Genomic DNA, 19126 nt, shown 5'->3' on the forward strand with positions numbered 1-19126 from the left:
AAAGAAAAAAAAAATGACAACTTGTTTATTCTTTAATTTTTTTAAAAGATGAAAATTTATATGAACAAACAGATTAAGAAACATTCAGAATCTCTGGCTAGGTGTTTAGTAAGGTTCACCACCTATCCAAGATCAGTCTATAAAGACAAAGAAGAGGTGGCTATTTTGTCATATGTGCAGAAACCAACACAGAGAGTTAAGAAATGAGGAAACAGGGAAATATGTTCCAAATAAAAGAACGATATTAATCTCTTAAAAGCAACCCTAATGAAATGGAGACATGTGATTTTCCCAACAGAGAACTGAAAATCTTCAATCAAAGATGCTTATCAAAGTCAGGAGAGTAATGTACGAACAAAGTGAAAATCTCAACAAAGAGGTTGAAAAATTAAAAAAAAAAAAAGCCAAACAGAAATGATAAAGCTGAAGGATATAACATCTGAACTGAAAAATTCAATATAGTAGTTCAACAGCAGGCTTGACCAAGCAGAAGAAAGTATTAGTGAATTAGAAGATGGTTCAATGGAAATCACTCAGTGAAAGGAACAAGGATAAAATTTTAAAAATGAAAAAGAGAAAAGATAGTTAAAGGGAATTATGGGATAATATCAGTGAACCAATACATGAATTTTCTCCCCTAGTACTGAGGAACTTTGAGCCCAGGGGCATTTTACCAGTGAGCTACATCTCCAGCCCCCCCCCCCCTTAACAATATCTTTGTTTATTTTATTTATTTATTTTTATGTGGTGCTAAAGATTGAACCCAATACTTCAAAAGTGCAAGGCAAGTGCTCTACCCCTGAGCTATAACCCCAGCCCCTCCAGCCCTTTTTATGTCTTAATTTTGAGATACGATCTCACTAAATTGCTTAGGGTCTTGCATTCCCAAATCTGGGGAAGGAAACAGATATTCAGAAACAGGAAGCCCAGAAAACACCAAATGAGATAATCAAAAGAGATCCATAAACACACATTATAATCAAATTGTCAAAGCTAAAAACAAGAGAAATCTATAAGAATGTCCATAAGACTATGAGTAGATTTTTCCGTACAATCTGTACAGACATAAGGAGTACTATAATAAGACTGCTGACCAAGAATATTATACCTGGTAAACCTGTCTTTCAGAAATTGAGAAAGAAAAACTTTCTCGGAAAAGAAACACTGAAGAAGTTCTTTACCACTAGATCTGACTTATAAGAATCGCTAAAGGGGTCTGGGGTCGTGGATCAGTGGTACAGCACTTGCCTAGCATGTGTGAGGCACTGGGTTCAATTCTCAGCACCACAGATAAATAAATAAACATTAAAAGTCCATCAACAATTAAAAATAAAAAATTAAAAGAAGAAAAAAATGCTAAAGGAGTTCTAGATGTAATGAAAGAATTATAAAACAGCAACAGAAGAGTAAAAGAAAGCATGAAATTCACTGGTAAAGATAAACATATGAACAAAAATAGAATACTATTTTACTATAATGGGGTGATTAAAAAGCTTTTAATTCGGGTATAAAACTAAAAAGACAAAACCACTAAAAATAAGTAAAAATAAATTATGTTAATAGACACACAGTATAAATGTGAATTGTGATACCACAGCATACGATGTGGGATAGGAGAGAAAAGTGTAGATAGTTTTTATATGTAAGAGAAATTGCTGCCCACTTAAAACAGAATGTTATAAGGCATTTTACATAATCTACACCTGAACAACAGAGAATATCCATGGAAGTTAAACAAAAGAAAAAGAAAAATGCAACAAAGCTTATAGATACAAACAACAAAACTCAAAATAACCAAAGAGAAAAACAAAATGAAACTATAAGACAAACAGAAAATTGTTAACAAACTGAGAATAGTAAACCCTTTCCTCACATAAATACTTACTTGTAAATGAATTAAAATCAACACCCAAGAGATGCAATGTGACTGAATAATTTTCTTAAAAAGCAAGATTAAAATACACTATAAGAAACTTACTTTGGGACACATGTAGGCTTAAAGCAAAGAGGTGGAAAAAGATACCCAAGCAACTGATAACCAAATAAGACAAGAAGAGCTGTACTTATATCAGACAAAGTAGATTTCACATTTTAAAAATTCTCTAGAGATAAGAGGTCATTCCTACAATGATAAAAGTGTCAATCCAACAGGATGTAAAACAATTGTAAATATATATGTACTCAACACCAGAGTACCTAAGTATATAGAGCAAATGTGGACAAATCTGAATGGATAAATGATAGGAGAAATGTAATAACAGTAAACTTCAACATCTCACTTTCAATAATAGAACATCCATGTAGAAAATCATTAAAAAAAAACAGTGAACTTGAACAATACTATACATCAAATAGACCTAGCAAATGTACAGGACAACCAACAGCAGAATATATGTTCTTCCAAGTGCACATGGAACATTCTTCAGAATAGATTGTTATGCCACAAAACAAGTCTCAGCACATTTAAGATCAAAATCATACCAATATATGTTATGAATACAAGGAGATAAAACTAGAAATAAATAATGGAAAATAAGGAAATTCACAAATACATAAAAATTAAACCACACACTCTTAAATAACCATTGGATCAAAGAAAAATCCAAAAGAGAGATTAAAAACTCAATCGAGTTTATGTCAGATACAAGATAAAGGATGTTTCCTAAACATATAAAGAATGATCAAAACTCAATAATGAAACAATAAACAACTCAATTAAAAATAATACATAAGGGAGGCTGGGGTTGTAGCTCAGTGGCAGAGCACTTGCCTAACGATGTGTGAGGCACTGGGTTAGATCCTCACCAGCAGCACATAAAAATAAATAAATAAAAGTGTTCCATCCATCTACAAATAATAATAGTAATAAATAAGGTAAAAGATGTTTCATCAGAGAAAATATCCAAATTGAAAGCATATGGAGTTACTAAGGAAGTGCAAACTAAAACCACAATGAGTAACACTATGATCTTTTAATAATTGCTTTAGTCAGGTTTTGTTGCTGCTGTGACCAAAAGATCTGACAAGAACAATGTTAGAGGAGGAAAAATTTATTTGGAACTCATGGTTTCAAAGGTCTCAGTCCACAGAAGGCCAACTCCATTGCTCTGTGCCCAAGGCAAGCAGAACATCATGGTGAAAGGGTGTAGCAGAGGAAAACAGGTCAGGACATGACAACCAGGAAGCAGAGAGCACTCCTCTCACCAGACAAACTATAAACCACAAAAGCACTTCGCCAGTGACCCACCCCTTTTAGCTACACCCTATCTGCCTACAATTACCACCCATGCAAGTGGATCAATGCACTGATTAAGACTCTCCTAACCCGATCATTTCACCTCCACTTTCCATACAATGAAATATCACTTGGCAATACAAAAGAATGCACTATTGACAAAAAATTATTCTGAATAAAAGAATGCCATCAAAATAGTGCCTGATATATGATTAAATTTAAAGTAAAATTCTGGGAAATGCAAACTAATACATAGTAATGGCAGATCAGTTGTTCTGGAGGATTTAGAAGCATGGGAAGAACAAGTGTACTTCAAAGAGGCACGACGAAACTTGTGGGGATGATGAATATGTTCACTGTCTTGATCATGGTGATAATTTCATGGATATGTACAAATGTTAAAACATCAATTTTATTAGTTTAAATATTTATAGTTTATCTTATGCAAAGTGTACTTCAATACAGCTGTTAAATCAAGAGACAGAGCAATCTATGGTGAATCAATGCCTAGACTTAAGAAGGGAAAATAGAACTGTCCATAGAAAAATCTCATTGCCCTGCACATAAGAACTACCAAAAAGGGAAATTTTCATGGAAGCAATACTTGAAGTTGTAACATGGCTAAAATAATTGTCTCTCTCTCATATTTTCTGAACACTCCTTCCAAACCCCCTAAGATAAGCCACTGTTGGTAAGCAGAATATCTCATGTTTCTGTCTCTCCTTGAGTCCACTCTGAAGTGAATTGTGGCAGGCAAGGTGGTAGTCACAGCTATTCCTTCCCCCTGGAATAAGTCTGAAGTTTTAATATGCAAAGCCAATAGTGAGATTTTGCTTGGAAAACAGATGCAAATAGGAAGTTTTCTAACTATTCCACATTAGCAAGTGTAATTTAGCAGTGCTGCAATCCCTCTAAAAATCACTAATTTAAGTGTATAGGATAATCTCTGCCAGTTCCTCCCTTCTATTATTTATTTAACATGGTGATATATTAAAGAATGCATTTTGAGGTTCTCCTGAACATAACTTACTATATATGCATTGTTTCTCTTTTTAACTTAAACCATATGTTTTGATTTTAAATAACATAAGTTGAAATGTAACATACAATAAACTATAAAACTAAAGAGCCAAAATTTTAGTAATTTTAAAGAAAGACCAGTGTGTCAGTAAACTAAAGTATTAGGAAGACTATTTCCTTGACATAGCATTGTTGTGAGAAAAGGAAGAACTTTTGCATATAGAAAAGAACACAGGCAGAATGGGTAGATTCCTGTGGAAGCTGATGATCCTCAGCCTCCTTTCACACGTACAATAGGCACTAAAATTGATAGAAACCCAGATACATGTCCAGGAATCTCCGGAATCAAAATAAATAAGCAATAAATACCTGCTTGGACACATACTATTTTATATTTAGAAAGAAAAAAGATAGTTTCATAAAATGCTATAATAAAATTTGCTGTTCACATATTGGAAGTACCCAGTGGTATGCTGGTAAATGCATAAAAGCTAGTTTGGGGGAAAGGAGCAAGCCCTGTGTAGCATTCATCAATTTCTGTATTGTATATACTCTACCATAGCCATTATGAGATGATCTGATCAAGAAGGCACAACCTATTCTTCCGAGCTTGACAATGAGCTGGTTCCAGCACCCACTGGGAATAGCTTCATGTGTGACTCCAGCTACCTTCAATCTTAGAAATAAACCAAGTTTCTGGGATATACCAATGTGCTTTGTTCTTTGGGGATGAGTTTTCAACTCTGAGAAGCTATCTTTTAACATGTGACAATGCATTTCCATCGGAAAACATTATCATTAGAAGTCATTACAGAGTATCAAATATTTGAGATATCTTAAGATAGAACTATTAAAAAATATGATTTTATTCCGTGGGAATCTACCCATTCAAAATTTAATTCAAATTAATAACTTATTATGAATTTTCCAAAGAACGAAAAGGAAAGGAAACAAATAAGACAACATTTTGATATCAATCTTCAGAAAATTAACCTTCAGCCACTTGTTGGTAAAGGGGAACCGTGGTTAGGACAAAGTCACACGCATCTCCCATCACAGAACTTGTGTGCCCCCACCTTTAGTAGGTCGAGGTGCTCATATTTTGATTTGGGGGCAGTGTTTTCTTGCCATACTAGGAATAAACAGGGGAAATCAAAAGCCATCTTTTTGTGGTGTTTTCCACAAAGAGAGACTTTCTTCAAAGCTTTATAAGGAAAACTAACAGAAGGAAATAAACTTATCAAACTGGGAATTCAACAAAAGGGGAGAAAAACAAGAGCAACAGCAGCTCCAGCATTTCAACACAACTGTAGCAAAGAAACAATAAAAGGAGTAACAAAAGAGCAGACATATACCCAAGTTCTGAGTCTGACTGCAGCTGGAGCACTGAGGGGTCTGTATCCCACTGCAGGGTCCTAATCGTGCAGCACAAAGGAAAAAGAACACAGAGAATTAACAAAAGGGGAGGGCAACAAACCAAACCAAACCATGTCATTCATCAAGGGAGCATATACAATACACACACAGAACATGTCCCCACTCCCTTCCCCCTGGCCCCCCCAGTGATCATCCAGTGAGGAGAGAAAGCAAGGAGCCATTTTTTATTCCCTTTGAACATCCGTCTGATATTGGAAGTGTGGTTGTTTTAAGGGAAGAAAGCCCAGAGCCAAGTATTCAAACTCTGTGCACACAGCCAACCATCCTGGCTTTGTTTTTGGTTTATACTGAAGTCTGAGGACTTGAGCAGCTAAACTGATGCATGCATCTCTGACACCTCAGAGCCCATTCACATTTGGGAACTTTAACCATCTTCCATGCAGCGAAGAAGACTAAGTGCAAATGGGCCAGGATGGGAGCATCTGGGGAAGTCAGGTTGGAGGGAGTACAACTTGCAGTGTCTGGTGAATAACTGGCTTCCTCAGGTCCATTACTACAAATAAAATGCATTAGATTTCAAGACTCATGTGTTTTCATGTTTTGGGGTTTTGTTTTTTTTTCTATAGAGAGTACATCAAAATGGTCACCAGCAACGTCATTTGTCTCTAAGATGCCAGGGTTTCATTACATCTTACATCTTTTAAATATTTCACAAGAGATAGCACAGATCATCAGGGCATCCAATTTCCCTTTGGGATTTCTCCTTCCAAATAAGAAGGAATAAACAACTTTTCTATAAGAGATTGCACATGAGGGTCCAATCTCAGGGAGGCTCTTTAATTTTATTGCTCAGAATCAGTTACAGGTGAACCAGGCATGAGGTTGTCTGAGAAGCTACAGATGGACAGCCTGGACTTTGGAGTCAGCATGGGTGATTCACACTTGGCCTCGGTCACTTACCAGCTGGGTGACATTGGCATGCTGTTAAGTTCTCAGCTCCAGTACCTCTTTTGCTTACTCAAAGTGTAGCCCATGTACCAATGGCATTAGCATCTCTTGGAGCTTGTTGGAAATGTAGACACACAGGTCCCCATCCCCCAATTACTGACTGCATACTACAGTTTAACAAGGTCCCCAGGTAATTCGTGGCACCTTGAAGTTTGAGAAGACTTGCTCAGTTTTCTTGGTTTTGACCATGGCTTATAAGATAATTTATGATCTTCCTGCAGCTACCATCCAAACTTATTTCTAACCGTTCTTCTCCTCCCTCCTCCTATGCAAACATCAGTGTCCTGCTTCATATTTTTTTCCATAGGAGGTCTACAGGGCTCAGGAGTTTGTTTCTTTCATATTTTGGCTCATACGCCACTTCAGAGTTTCTTTCTCTTTTTCACCACCTGATCTCAAGTAGGACTTCTTTATCACTATTTTTTTTCCCCTTTACCCTGCCTTACTTTCTTCATGGTACCCAATTTTACTTATGATGTTATTATATATCAGTTCATTTATTACCATCATTATCTGAACCTGGATTTATGCCTCCCAATGGTAGAGGTGGGTATTATAGGGATATGCCTAGAATTATACCTGGCTATGTGGTTATATTATACAATATTAGCTGAATGAAAGAATGATTCTTTCTCTGGTTTTCTATGGGGTAAATGGAATTCTACCTAGAAAGCACATAACAACCATTTCATAATCAGTAGCTGTTCTTACTACTACCATGACCACTCTATCTACTATAAAAGTTTCTATGAGTCAACACCCCACCTACACAACAGATCCCATATTAGCTCATCCTGCAGAGATCAGGATGAATTTTCACAGCTTTCCTTATTAGCTTTGGTTGTGCTCTTGTCTTCTTGCCTGAAAGCTCTGAAAGATGATAATTGAACTCCAGTGAGAAACATGAACTGGCCACTGTGTCTTAAATCAGTGATTCTCAAACTTCAATGCACCTACAGATACTTGAGAATATTGTTAAAATGTATATTCTGATCTAGTAGGTCTGGGATGGCTTCAGACTGAATTTTGAACAAGTTTAGGGATGCAGATGCTGCCAGTCTATGGACCACACCTTGAGTACCAAGGTCTTAGCCTAGATCAGCAGTTCTCAAACTGACCTTAAGACCTTGGTAAAATACGGAATGCTAGATCCCCCAATGCCCAAAATTCTGATTCAGTAGATCTGGAGTGGAGCCTTAGAATTTGTATTTCTAATAAGTTCCCAAGTGATATTTACAAAGCTGACTGGCAGACTACCTTTAAAGAATGACGAGGCTAAGCCACTGCTCTCAGTTGCCAGCAAACAGAAAACATCACTGATGTTCAACTACATCAGCATCTAAATTCATGATTTGCCCAAGCTTGGCCTGAAGCCCAGGCCACCTCCAGACCAATGAAATCAGAATGTCTGGGGTGGAATCCAGGCATCTGTCATTCTGAAAACCCTCCAGGTGATTCTGGTGTGCAACTAGGGGTGAGGACCATTGCTCTTATTCATGCTCTGCTCAAGGAAAGTAGCTCTTCATGTTCAGGAACCAATTTCTTTACTTCAGTTCATATGGTGGAAATAATAGAATCCATTAAAATAATTCATACTTGCTGTTCACATACTTCTGGGGATTAAATTTAAGGGCACTTCTTCTGCTACAGACAGAAGAGCAGCCTCTGGTTCTTGATGACCGTAAGAAGCATTCCCCTGTAAGGGGTGGGATCAGGTCCTGGACCCACTGTATGCCTTGAGGATTCAGATGATATGACCTTTCTTGACTTTTTTCCACTTCTCCCAGGCAGGTGAAGACAGGTGGCTCCCAGGCAGACTGGCTGTTGTCCTGTTACTTAATGACCACATCACCTGAACTCATAGTCCCCTTAAGCAAAAACAGTGATTCCATCAGAATCCCCCACTTTAGAAGTCTCAAGATTAGTAGTCTAGAGTTTGCGGTTTTTCAACCAGAGCAGCAAAGGTGATATAGTAACTGACTCTGTGACACCCTCACCCCATCCCATCATACATATATGATCCAATAAAAGAAATCATAGTTATTGTCAGTAACAAGCTTTGGGTGAAGAGTAAAGCCAAGGACACCATCAAGTGTGCTAGTTTCATTTCCTTTTCATATTTCCATTATCTGTGGCATGGTCAGAAACACACAGAATGCACTTTTTTTTTCTTTCTTTTTTTTTTAAGGAACTTAAAGCCAATACATTAAATGAGCAAAGGTTGGTTTTGGTTTCCAAGGATGGCCTAGGAGTATGTATGCCATGCTCACTTCTGTGCAAATTTGTAGAGAGCTTCCCTGCAGATGGTAGTCTCTTAGAGAGTACCACATCTGGGCCAAGGAGTGAGGAGTTTGTATTCTAGGTGTGGCTCTGTGGTGTCATCAGGCAAGTCTCCTCTGTCCCCAGTAAAATGAAGAAGCAGGCCTGAAGGCCATTACGGATCTTCTCTGATATTTTAAAATCCAGGATACTGTATTTTACAGGATACTGTCTTTTTGCTTTCACTTTCCGGTTGGAATAATTTTATTTAACCAATTGACATAGATTTTACTTTCCAGACATTTTTTTCATCAAGTAACTGCATCATGGAAAATATAAAGATGGTTTTTCTTTCCAGGAAACTTATTTATAACATAAAAGAAGTAGTGAAATTGTAAGTAAATATCACAAATTCTTTTCTTATACAAATCTATCTGTTTACTATAGGATTAGTTCTATTTTTTAGTCATTTCTGAAATGGCCCAATTTATGCATTCAGAGAAGAGAATATTTTTCATAAGGACATTCATTTACTTATTTGAGAAATACCTATTAAGGGCTTGATGTATAAAACACCGTGAAAGAGGATTAAAAGAATTCTCAGGGAAACTACGGCTCTTATGGGGAGATAAAACATATATAAATGGTTTAGTGGAACAAGGTAGAAAGCAAAACATGACATAAAGTGGCACCCCAGGTATGCTGAGGGACTTGCACTTAAAAATGTGTCTTTTAAGTAAAGGAAATGAGACACGGAAAAACCATTAATATATACCAGGAAGAGGGTAGTTTTTATTACTTGTATGGCAGTTTAAAATGTCAATAAATATTATCTGAAAAAATAATTCCATAAAAAGATTAAAGATAATGATAACTGTAAGTTCATCTCACTGTGTTTACTCTGCACCAGGCAGCCAGGCCTGCACCAGGCACTTTCACCATCCTCGGATGTCACAGCTAGGAGACAGACTTTCTCTAATACATTTGGAGAGTCCATCTGACCTGGATCTTGAAGGATGAAGTAGGATTTGGACATAATAAGTTCATTCCATCTGAATGTGGCTTCCACCTGCTTTCCCTCCACCAGGTTTTCATCACTTACTAAGACCACACAGACTTCTCCTTCTCTTCTTCCTCCTCCTTTTCCTCTTCCTCTCCATCTCCCCCCTCCCTCCCTCCCTCCCTTTCTCTCTCTCTCTCTCTCTGATTTCTGTCCAGTATTCCTCAATGGGAAACCATGTTAGTTTTATTAGCTTAATTTTATGAGTCTTGTTTCTCTTTTCTGATCAATTTATCTGACTTCTCAGGTTAACTCTCTGGGGTCTAAGAGAAGAACTCTGATCTCTTTCATATGGGAACTACTGTTTGCACAGATGCTAGATAAAACAGTAATTCCTTACCTACTCTGAACTAAGGAGCATTGTTATGGTTCTGCAGTTCCACTTTTGGATTAGCATTTATGAACATACCAATTAAGATCACATTTACTAAAATACTAGGCATGGAATGTTCTCATACCATGAAAAAAAAATCACTTATTTGACCCTGACCATGTCAGGTAGCATATTCTCTAGCATATCATCCAAGAGGGTCTCCTATGTAACAGTTTATAATTTGAGGGTCAGTATATTTTTCAATATTTCTTCTTAAAAAAGAATAGAAAAGCCCCCGGTTTTTTTTTTTTTTTTTTTTTTGGTGCTGGGGATTAGAACCCAGGGCCTTATGCATGCAAAGCAAACACTCTACTAACAGAGCTATATCCCTAGCCCCCTCAAAATTCTTCAAGATAGCAGTGAACTACTAAGAGACTAACAAAACTTTATATTTTAAACCCCTTACCAATTCTTCACTATCCAACTACTAATAAAATTTCCCCTTCAGTGGTCCAATTTTATTTGCTCAGTTCCAATTTATCGGTTAGAGAGAAGTTAAAATTTAAAACAAAACAGAACAAAAAATTATAATCCTTGGCCATCTGTTGAAAGCATAATTTAAGAGCAAAAGACACGCTGTGTGGGTTGCATGTATGTTGCCCTCTGCAGAGCCCTTCATTTCTTTGTATTCTGCTCTTACCAACAGCAATTTGGTGGTTTCCATTCTTCTTTTCATCTTTACTAGACTTCAGAGTAGAAAGCCTTAAAATTTTCCCCTAAAAAATATTTCGCTCTTACCTTTTCTGGGTATTGGTTAGAAAGAAAGAGATGTCCAATAAACATTTGGAAGACAGTATCTAAAAACTCGGTCATTTATAATGCCAACACTAAATGTGGTTGGGACCCTCTCCTACATTGCTAGTGACATTTTAATTAGTACAGTTTTGGAGGGAAGCAATATGCCATTGTATAGCAGGAACCACAATAATTGAATTACTCATGGATTGGTTTTAATGCCAGGAACTCAGGCTGCAAAAATAAAACATCATCAGTAATAACAAAACAAAAATATGACAACGATGATGATAATGATGATTACAACTTTCATATCATCAAATTCCATGGGCAATTCTTGTTCCTCAATTTTTATCTCTCTATTGCCGATCACTATTAGCTCCTTCACGGTGTGTTCTTTCTTTTTGTTTCCTTGTCCCTGAGACTCTTGTTTCTTTTCCTCCTTTTCCCACTATAATTCTGGTGAGGTCTTTACTCTTTTCTTCTCATAGAGATAGGCCTTCTCCAATCAGGGTTATGTCTTCTGCCTTCACTTCTGTATTCTAACCCTAGGCAATTGCATAGATGTCCATTACACCTTCCACAAAAAAATAATCCCAACATCCTCATCACCATTGAGCTCCAAATTCCACCTTTTCAAATGCCTGTTGGACAATTCTGTCTGTACACCTACCTTCCTTATCTGTTTTCTCTTCTTACATCCATGACCCTAGTTTAGACCTTCAATCCTTATCAGGCCAATGGTTTCCAAAACTAACGTTCAGATTTTGAAAATATTGTAACAATGAAGAGGCCCATAATTTATCTTAAACTTGTGATCTAGGTAACTGTGTTTATAACAAGTTCCCAAGTGAATTCAGTGAATAGCTGCCAGGTATCTGAGCCAGAAGTATCAACTACCTCAATGGTTTAATAGTCTCCTAGACTCTAATCATCCCTTCTTCTGCCTCCTTATTATCCATTCTACATCTTACCTTCTGGAATGCCTTCCTCTCATCTCTAATTTTCCAAAACATGTGCATTCTTTAAGGCCCAGATCAAATGCTTTTTCCAAATATATTTCTCCTTAATAATACCATTCAGAAGCAACTTGTCCATGGCACATGAAGTAGAGAAGTACTTGGGCCTCTTATTTCACAATTTTATTTGCCAATCTATTACACACTGGATTTCAGTAGAAGACCTACATCGGGCATTAAAACCAAGTCTAAATATAGTCTAAAGATGGTTTATAAGAGGTAACAAGCACTTCACAAAGCCTAGGAATCTCAGCAGCAAGCCAAATAAATATACTACTACACTCACACTGATTTTTTGCCCTCAAACCAGTAACTGGATTTCTGCCTTATTTTTGAGAGTTCTTCACCTTAAACCTCATTTCCTATAACTGCCCTTAGTTTCTCTAGAGCAGTCCACCTTCAGGCAACCTGGCCAACATGCTTGGTTCTCTCGAGACAAGAAACTTCCTTGCTTTCAGCTGTGTCCTTATTCCTACACTCATCTATATGATCTCACCCAGTTTTCTGCAGGCTACACACACACTCACACACACAGTCTTGTGAGTCAATAAACACTTCATCAAAAGTCTATGGAGGATAGGTATGAATTAAAATCACTTGTCCAATGTGAATTTACTACAAATTTATTGTAGGTGATTTGGGAATAATTGTTTATGACATTATTGTTCATGTCTACGAGTACACTTAAGTAAAAAACAACCTCTTATTAGAAGGTTTCGAATTACATTTGACCATTTACAAGATGGAGGCTTTCTGGAAGTAAGAATAATTCCTTACCTTTGTATTTCTTGAAGAGCTAGCAATGTCTTTAGGCAATAACTTCTCAACTATTTATTGAACAAACAGAGGAACGAGTGAACAAGGGAATGATTTTTACCTGCCTCTCCTACCGAGGAGAATGAAGTATGAAGGGAAGTGGGTTCCAAAAAAAAAATAGCTATTATTTTCTTCATTAAAAATGAAAAAAAAATCAGGGCATGTCTGTCTGACTTCTTAACATTCACCAAAGCACTTAGCAAGAAACTTGTCTTGTGTGGCATGTGGCATGATGTCACTACATGGTTCTAGGAGAATTTTCAGACTCACTTCCATACTGATGAATGAAAGTTCATCTCTAAAATATTCACAATATTGCTGGTTTGTACTGAGAACAAAAAGAAGCCCAGCCATCTTTTCTACCAAGTTAACATAGCAAGTTTAGTCAATGCCCTGGAGCCAACTTTGCATGGTCTTTCATTACTAAGATGGAAAGACAGTGGAGGGCAGGACACAGAACTTTCCTGTGTTCCACTGATCTGCTGAACCCTTGTTCCACATGTCTTCTCTGTCAAATAAGTCATTAGCCATTAATCAGACAAGAAAAATGTTTGGAACCAATATGAGCATAGTACCAAACATAAAACCTCTAATTAGTGTCCTCCCCAAATATCTGATTTTTTAAATGCCATTTTCAAAAGTAAAACAGTGAATAATAAGACCATTTCAAATCCATCATATCAATCTGTCACATTAATTAAAATTATGTCAAGTAAGTAAGAATGGTATTTAAATAATGAGTTAATGTTTTACCTCTCTCGGATCCAATTATTTCTTTTGTTAGGACCGACAAAGATATTGGCAAAACTTTGCTTATGTGAGAGATAAAATTGGGACTGTGCAATGCACACTTATATCAGATCCTTTTTGAATAGGTCATTTTCTTAATTTACTATATGAGAATATTCCCTCTGTTGGCTAACCCTGAGCCATAACACAGGCTCCAATTTGGGCCATACTAAGCCATATAGGAAGTCCATCTGTGCTGGATTCAAAAGGAAATGTAGGACTCCATCTTAGGATGAGGAAATGCTTTCCTCCAATCTTACACGGAGTCCTGCTGCCAAGCAACAGTTTCTCTAGAAGGATGCTCAGCCTCCCCTTGCTAAAACAGATGCTAACTTTGTTAGTAGAACCGTATGGGTATATATAGTACCTTCTGCCTGAAGACAGGATGATAAGAAAAATTTGGAACCAATCAGTTACTGTGCTACAAAAAGAGAAAATACTATAGTGTAAATTGTATCTTATTTTTCAAACACAGTGATTTTTAATCAACCTTGAATCAGTATCTTTAGTCACCCTTAAGTCCAATTAAGCTGGGGGCATTCTGCCAACTTCTCTTTCCATAGTGATAACTTGAAATTTTTGATAAAAAAATTTAATAGTCTCATTCAATTTCTCCATAGTCATGCATGATTTTATTTTAATTTTTCACTATTACAAATCACTCTCTAATGCCCTCCCTTTAGATTCCTATTCATCTATCTTGGAAGTTGATGGTGTTTTCACAAAGTCTGTCAAAAGTTCTCTGAGGCTTTCAGAGAGTCCTGCAGAATCTGATTGCGGAGAAGGACAAAAATTCGGGTTTTCTGTTGGGTATGAGGCCAATGTGACCCTGAGAATTTTCTTCTCCTGAGGACACCCAGAAAAGAAAGTGGTGTCTACATGCAGCCAGCACAAGTTCCCCACAAACAACTTATTCTAGGCCAATCTAATCTCCTTATTTGAGTGTTCACCAGAGAAAGGCTGAACAAACAAACAAACATATGAACTTTATTTCAATGTTCTGTCAACAAGAATTGATTATTAACTCTACAGATTCTAATGCGGAAACTGTTCCTTCCACCCCTGAATCCGCATCTGGAGTGAAGCTGAAGGCCTAAATGACCTCTTCGGCTTTTCTTTGGTACCTGAGTGTCCACACAGTGGCTCAGAAGACATCTGTCCATCTGCTCATTTGAAGTTCCCTAAGGAAGGGTCTCACCTCCCTAGAGAAATCCTACAGCTTTAAGGATTTTTGGCTAACACATGCTGATAATTGGGAGGACACAAATAAATAGTAAAAATGACAGGACTATGTGAGAGGCAACTGGGGAAATTTGAAAATGGTGTCATTAGATAAGGTGAATATACATCGAAACCAAAATAGAGACATTTGACTAGAAAAGCAGGTTAATACTGTGCACAGTCAGATGCCATTTATCATATATATGATGATATAAAGATTATATGAAAGAATATATAGTTTGGTATTGAGAGTGCTCATCTCTGATGGTAGGCATAGGATGTTTTTATGTTCTTTGACTCGTTTATATTTTCTAATTGTATGAAATATATAAGTATTGCTTCAGGAATAATCAGATTATTACAAATAAAATGTTGGGAGCTTGAATGTTTCTATGAGAAACAGACCTTAATGATACTGTTAGAACTACAGATAGTCAAATGAACAAAGTAGAAATCATTTTTATTACCACACTCATGCCATTTCTTTATTTCTATTTTTTTTTTTTTTTGGTACCAGGGATTGAACCCAGGGGCACTTAATAACTAAGCCACATCTCCAGCCCTTCTTATTTTATATTATGAGACAGGGTCTTGCTAAGTTGTTTAGGGCCTTGCTAAGTTGCTGAGGCTGGCTTTGAAGTTGCGATCCTCCTGCATCAGCCTCCCAAGTTGCTGGGATTATAGGTATGCACCACCATGCCCAGCCTCATGCCACTCCTTTTTTAAAAAATATTTTTTAGCTATAGATGGACACATCTACAGCTAAATATTTTATTTATTTTTTTTATGTGACGCTAAGAATCGAACCCAGTACCTCACACATGCTAGGCAAGTGCTGTACCACTGAGCCACAATCCAAGCCCCCCATGCCACTTCTTATCAAAAGCAAATGTCAGAAATTGCTCCTTCTGATATTTAGTATTGTAAGAGGGGATTGCACAGTATGCTATCACATCAAGAAATGCTTATCTTTGAATTAATCTTGAAGGTTTTCCCTTATGAATCTGGTTTGAGACATAGTGCAGCCTATGTCTTAGTGTTCGGGCAAACTTTATGAGATCAATAAGCATTTCTAGGTTTCTTCAGTCTGTGTTTCTGTGAACCCTAGAGAAATCCCAACCAAACAAGAGAAGAGTCTGGTGCAAAGTCCCCCATGAGCCATACATGTAAAGGAAAGAATAAACGTGAGCTCAGTGATCATCATTTAAATAGACTCATTTCTGGTTGAATATCTGGTTTGTGAATAAATGCTGAGCAACCCAGAAAGTGGTCTCTAGGGACATAGACTATAATCTGTCTTTGGCCTCATCCTTCAACATTTTTTGCATTATTACTGAATAACAATATAGGTATGCTTATCAAATTTGTAAATGATACTGATATGTTCCACAAGAAAAATCTAAAGAAGATCTCCTTCCATTGGAAAACTTTTTTTAAAAAGTATTTAAAAAAAAAAGACTACTACTAATAGTAATAACTAAAATTCACATTAACTTGCTGCATACCATGCTTTCAAACATTTTGCTGGTTTTAATTTGTTTGCTTCTCATAATAACTTTATGCAGCAGGTCATGCATCATTTATATCAATCATTATTGGTGATAATATAGGGCAGAGATATAGATTATGAAAACTCAAATCAATCTGCCTAAGTTAAAACCTATCACTGTAACTATGTTCTGTGTGAACCTGAGAAAATTACTAATTCTTTCTGTGCTTCCCTGACCACATCTATGAAGGAGAAGGATGATCGTTCATTCATTCAATAAACATACATCAAAAGCCCACCCTATGGATACAACTTCTAATACGACTTAGTGTCTAGTCTCCAGGAATTCATCATTTCCCAAGAAAGAGGTATGGATTCAGTTAAACAGAAGCCATTATTCTTCAAAGGCTATAGAGAGCTAATCCTACATTCTTGTGCATAGAAATATGAGCTATTGGTCTCTGAGTACTATTCTTTATCATGCTAAGAACCATACTTCTATTCCTGGATTGTTAAGTTTTAAAATATAAGAGTATGTTCAAATTTCTCAGGCATAATATAAGTATATATTGCAATGGTTACTTGCACCTTTTTCTATGCTGAATTATGATAACACACTTTACTAAAATATTGTAACTTAAATCTATTACCTATTAATCATAGCATAGAATCCTCTTCATATTGTATTGGATTCCAGTTGAATATAGTATATTAAGGGATCTTAAAATTTATGTTTATAAGTAAAACTTGCCTTCCAAGTGTTTTGTTAATAAAAGTTTATTCTTTTAATCCAAGAGCTTGTTCTTTGCCCATTATGATTAACTGTGCAAAGATTAATTGATTCTACCACAACTGATCAAGAGAAAGAGAAAAATACCACAAACACAAGTTGTAAATGAAGTAGGTTATAAAGAAGCAGAAATTGCAAAACAAATCATGACACTTAAAGTTTTAAATTTTTAAAAATTAAATCATACTAATGTATTTAAAAATTACTAAATATTTCTACTCAAAACACTGACTCAAGTGCTTTTAAAATCATTGAAAGAGATTTTGTTATACTTTCTGTTTTTAAAGCACTATTTGAACATTTTCTCTCTAATAGGATACATGAAACACGCTAATTTACAGATTAACTAGTCATAAGTATTAAAAGAAATGTTTGCCAATTTTGGCTCTCCAAAAAAAAAAAAAAATCTTAGTTTGGGTTTGAAGTGTTAGTGGGTGAATGACAGAATTTATGTGCAGCTTTAGGTATAACCAGATGTGTTAATTTGACTTCTAAGTTATCTTCTGAAAGATTTTCCTTTTTTTAAGAGTCCACATTCCACACACAGCAGCCAATTTTTGACTACAGAATTATATTCATAGCTCTTTCCAAGCTCTTTTCTAAGCCTCAGGTTTTATGAAGTGTTAAAGTTAATAGTAATTGTTTTCAAAGATGTTACTTCTACATAAAAAGACATTCTAAGTGGGTTTTTTAAAACCAGAATAAATTCTGCTGCAATTTTATTCTCATATCTGTGTTATTAAGGCAAAATCATAAATTTGAGTGGAATTCTCCTAAGTTCAAAACAAGGGCAAGTTTTACTGAGCTATTCCTAGTGCATTCTTCTCAAGCAAACTGTGCTCAGTTTTTCTGAAAACTGTCATTTTCCCACTGCCAAGTTTCTTGCAGTCCTGTGAAACCTGCACTTAGCAAGAGATTTACTCACTGACTTCTAGTTACTCACTCTTGCCGGAACTTTCCCATGAAGAAATAAAACTCGTTGGAGTTTGTGTGGGGTGGGAGTGAACGGCCCTTCTTTCAAAGTGATTCACTAAGTTAAGAAAGACATCTTACAGGGAAGTAAAATAAATGAAGAGTGATGTTCTCTGAGAAGGAATAATTGCTACTGTCCCCAGAGTATTAACAGCGTAGGTCAGTTGTCTCTAGAAAGTTTTTCAAAAGGGCTCATCAACTGTGAGTGAAGTCAGTAATAGAATTTAATGCTGCCAACTTCACCCCTTGAAGCTAAGCAGTAATGACACCCAACGATCATTGTGTAGAAACAGTCAACTATGTTAACTTAATGATAGGCCAATGGACCCCCTAAGGAACATGATTATATTATGCCAGCTCTTGAATAGATGTTAGATCCGATACAACTGTGTTATTATTATTTTCCCCCTCAAAGACCTTTTGAAAAATGTTCAAAGCAAAAGATGACAGAAGCCATATGCTGCCCCAGATCGTAAAAGCAGCTGCTAAAATAAACCAGTTTTATGCTCCCAAAGACTACTTTCATTTTTCTCAAATGGAAAATAGTGTCTACTGGTTTTGAAAGGCCTTATCAAAACAGAATATTCAAGTCTGAAGCACATCAACAGGCAGATACGGGTGAAAGAATTATTGTCTTATATGTTGGTTTCTATAAGGCAAAAAAAAAAAAAAAAGCCTAGACTACTGGTATCCTCACATCTATGATTTTGTCTTCTAAATTGCCTAGGTCTCTATGCAAGCAACGTGCTTTCAGAAGAATACACTTATGATAATGCACTAGATGAAAAAGGAGAAATAAAAAATTTGTAACTCTCCTTCAGTAACATATGGTGGCAAATGTTGTCAGGTAGATAAGGTTCCAAAGGTGCATTGCTGAGCTAAAAGGCTGATTTGTTAGAAGAGCACTGCTGAGAATGGCTGTTTCTTCCTTTATCTGAAGCTTGATTAAAGTATTTAAAGATC

General features: G+C 36.3%; 1 protein-coding gene across 5 annotated transcripts in view; it reads right to left on the bottom strand.

Annotated features, from left to right (window-relative positions):
- The window catches only part of Dync1i1 (dynein cytoplasmic 1 intermediate chain 1), a 293572-nt gene that overhangs the window by 232687 nt on the left and 41759 nt on the right, over window positions 1-19126 (bottom strand). For 3 of the 5 annotated variants that reach the window (XM_078040389.1, XM_005331795.4, XM_005331796.4), the window contains one exon: window positions 5611-5670. The exons of the other annotated variants lie outside the window; for them this stretch is intronic. In XM_078040389.1, the coding sequence (XP_077896515.1) occupies window positions 5611-5670 (60 nt within the window). The remainder of the gene's footprint in view (window positions 1-5610; window positions 5671-19126) is intronic. 5 annotated transcript variants of the gene reach the window in all.

Source organism: Ictidomys tridecemlineatus, chromosome 2 (assembly GCF_052094955.1).
Source record: "Ictidomys tridecemlineatus isolate mIctTri1 chromosome 2, mIctTri1.hap1, whole genome shotgun sequence".
Lineage (NCBI taxonomy): Eukaryota > Metazoa > Chordata > Mammalia > Rodentia > Sciuridae > Ictidomys > Ictidomys tridecemlineatus.